We start from the raw sequence: 1,897 nt of genomic DNA on the forward strand, positions 1-1,897 counted from the left end.
CAGTTCATGTCTTGGGTTCTTTCCAAAGTCTCTCTTGTTGCCCTTGAGTTGCTTTAACTTAACAACTTCTAAAATGTATTCGATGCTCTTCAAGCTGTGGCTTTTCGTTGTGTTTTTAGCTGCATGGCTGCGTTGGTGTATTACTGTAATTATTTGGCTCATCGGATCAAACAAACCACAGTCCTGTGCTGAATGCTTCCTGTATAGGCCTATCATTACCCACTACTTTGTATTCATATTGCCACTATATCTCCTCACACCCCTGGACTAAAAGATAATAATGTAGTATTCATAAAATAATCTACAGAAAGAAGCAGGGCATTACTTCTCCGGGTGTGGGGAGCACCAAACAGAGAACCTGATGTGGTGATTACACACGGCTGCTGCTCCACTCTAACTTTGTATACATCAGGTCCTCAGAGTGTGAATGATGACAAGTAGTATGAAAGCACTTTGAGTGGTGGGACGATAAGAAAAGCACTATACAAAAGTACCATTTACGGATATGTGGAAAATTGATAGAAAAACACATTAGCTGATGTGAATGTGACCTCAGGCATGTTCGTTATGATGTCATATGCCTCTACCAACTATTCATACACTCTGTCATATTCATTGAATGTGTTTTAACTCTAAATATTTCCTTCTGTACACATTACATCTATTGCACCTGTCCATCCTGGAGAGGGATCCTCCTCTGTTGCTCTCCTGAAGGTTTCTTCCCTTTTTCCCATGAAGGGTTGTTTGGGAGTTTTTCCTGATCCGATGTGAGGTTTTGGGACAGGGATGTCTATGTGTTCAGATTGTAAAGCACTCTGAGACAAATTTGTAATTTGTGAAAATGGGCTGTACAAATAAACTGAATTGAATTGAATTGTTCTAGTCCCTGTCCCCTAACATCTCCCTGTTCCCTATGTGACAATAATATGACTTAACATATCCATCTTTTCTCTTTCTCTGTGTATCTCCAGTCGGGTCGTCAGGATGGAAGCAGGGTGTGTCGGCGTGTCCGAGGACAGCAGCAGCAGACGGCACCAGTCATGGAGGCGGAGGGCACTGCACAAGCAGCCTTCGTGGACGTGGACCAGGGCGTGACTCTGGCCTGCATCGCCTTCCTCTGTCTGCTGCTGGTGGCTATGATCATCCGCTGTGCCAAGGTCATCATGGACCCCTACAGCGCGATCCCCACCTCTACCTGGGAGGAACAGCTCCTGGAAGACTGACACACTCCAGCATACATTTACATAACAAGGATATATGTTTTCCTCCAGGCATCCATATATGACAGTTTCCAGACAGAAAAAGGTGGTTCTTCAAGGGCCGTGTAGTAAGAAAGTGTTATTGTATGAAACCTATGAATCCACATTTTACAACCATGTACATTATTTTCTTTTAATAGCCTTAAGAGCATTTCTGTTATTCTAAAACTATGACGGAGACAGTGAAAGTACACGTCTTCATGGCTTATTTTATTTGAATACACAATCTAAAATAGTTCTGCTATGGTCGTATTATATCGTCTAGGTCTAGTCCATTAATCATTTACAGAGCATTGCACTTTGGTTATGGTAGAAAAACCCTCTTTGGTTATTATACAGAACAGTTTGAGTGTAGAAATTCACACAAAACAATAATTTACAAGAAACCCGCACAGCAGGTAAGGTGCACATTGGGAAGATAAAATGGAAAGATTGCTTTATCCACAAATGGAGAGACTAAAAAGAAAAAGTGGGTAAAGCTCTCACTGATACAACTACAGAGTAAAGCACATATACTTGGCTTTTTGTATCTACCTAGAGATGTCTTGAGGAACTGCCTTACATTCCGGTCGCACTAACAAAAACAATCAGTAATGCCAAGTGGATGTCAACTTTTTACTGCATGCACTTTCTCTTCG

At 41.6% G+C, this 1,897-nt stretch overlaps 1 protein-coding gene across 1 annotated transcript; it reads left to right on the plus strand.

Annotated features, from left to right (window-relative positions):
* The first annotated feature begins 1,040 nt into the window (after positions 1-1,040).
* Positions 1,041-1,223, plus strand: LOC130192233 (cortexin domain-containing 1 protein-like). Its single transcript, XM_056412028.1, has one exon. The coding sequence runs from the start codon at positions 1,041-1,043 to the stop codon at positions 1,221-1,223; it is 183 nt and encodes a 60-aa protein (XP_056268003.1).
* The last annotated feature ends 674 nt before the right edge of the window (positions 1,224-1,897 follow it).

The sequence above is a fragment of the Pseudoliparis swirei genome, chromosome 4 (assembly GCF_029220125.1).
Source record: "Pseudoliparis swirei isolate HS2019 ecotype Mariana Trench chromosome 4, NWPU_hadal_v1, whole genome shotgun sequence".
Lineage (NCBI taxonomy): Eukaryota > Metazoa > Chordata > Actinopteri > Perciformes > Liparidae > Pseudoliparis > Pseudoliparis swirei.

Bases quoted from the DNA above. Each gene is read 5' to 3' on its own strand.
- LOC130192233 (XM_056412028.1), top strand. From the start codon at position 1,041: ATGGAGGCGGAGGGCACTGCACAAGCAGCCTTCGTGGACGTGGACCAG.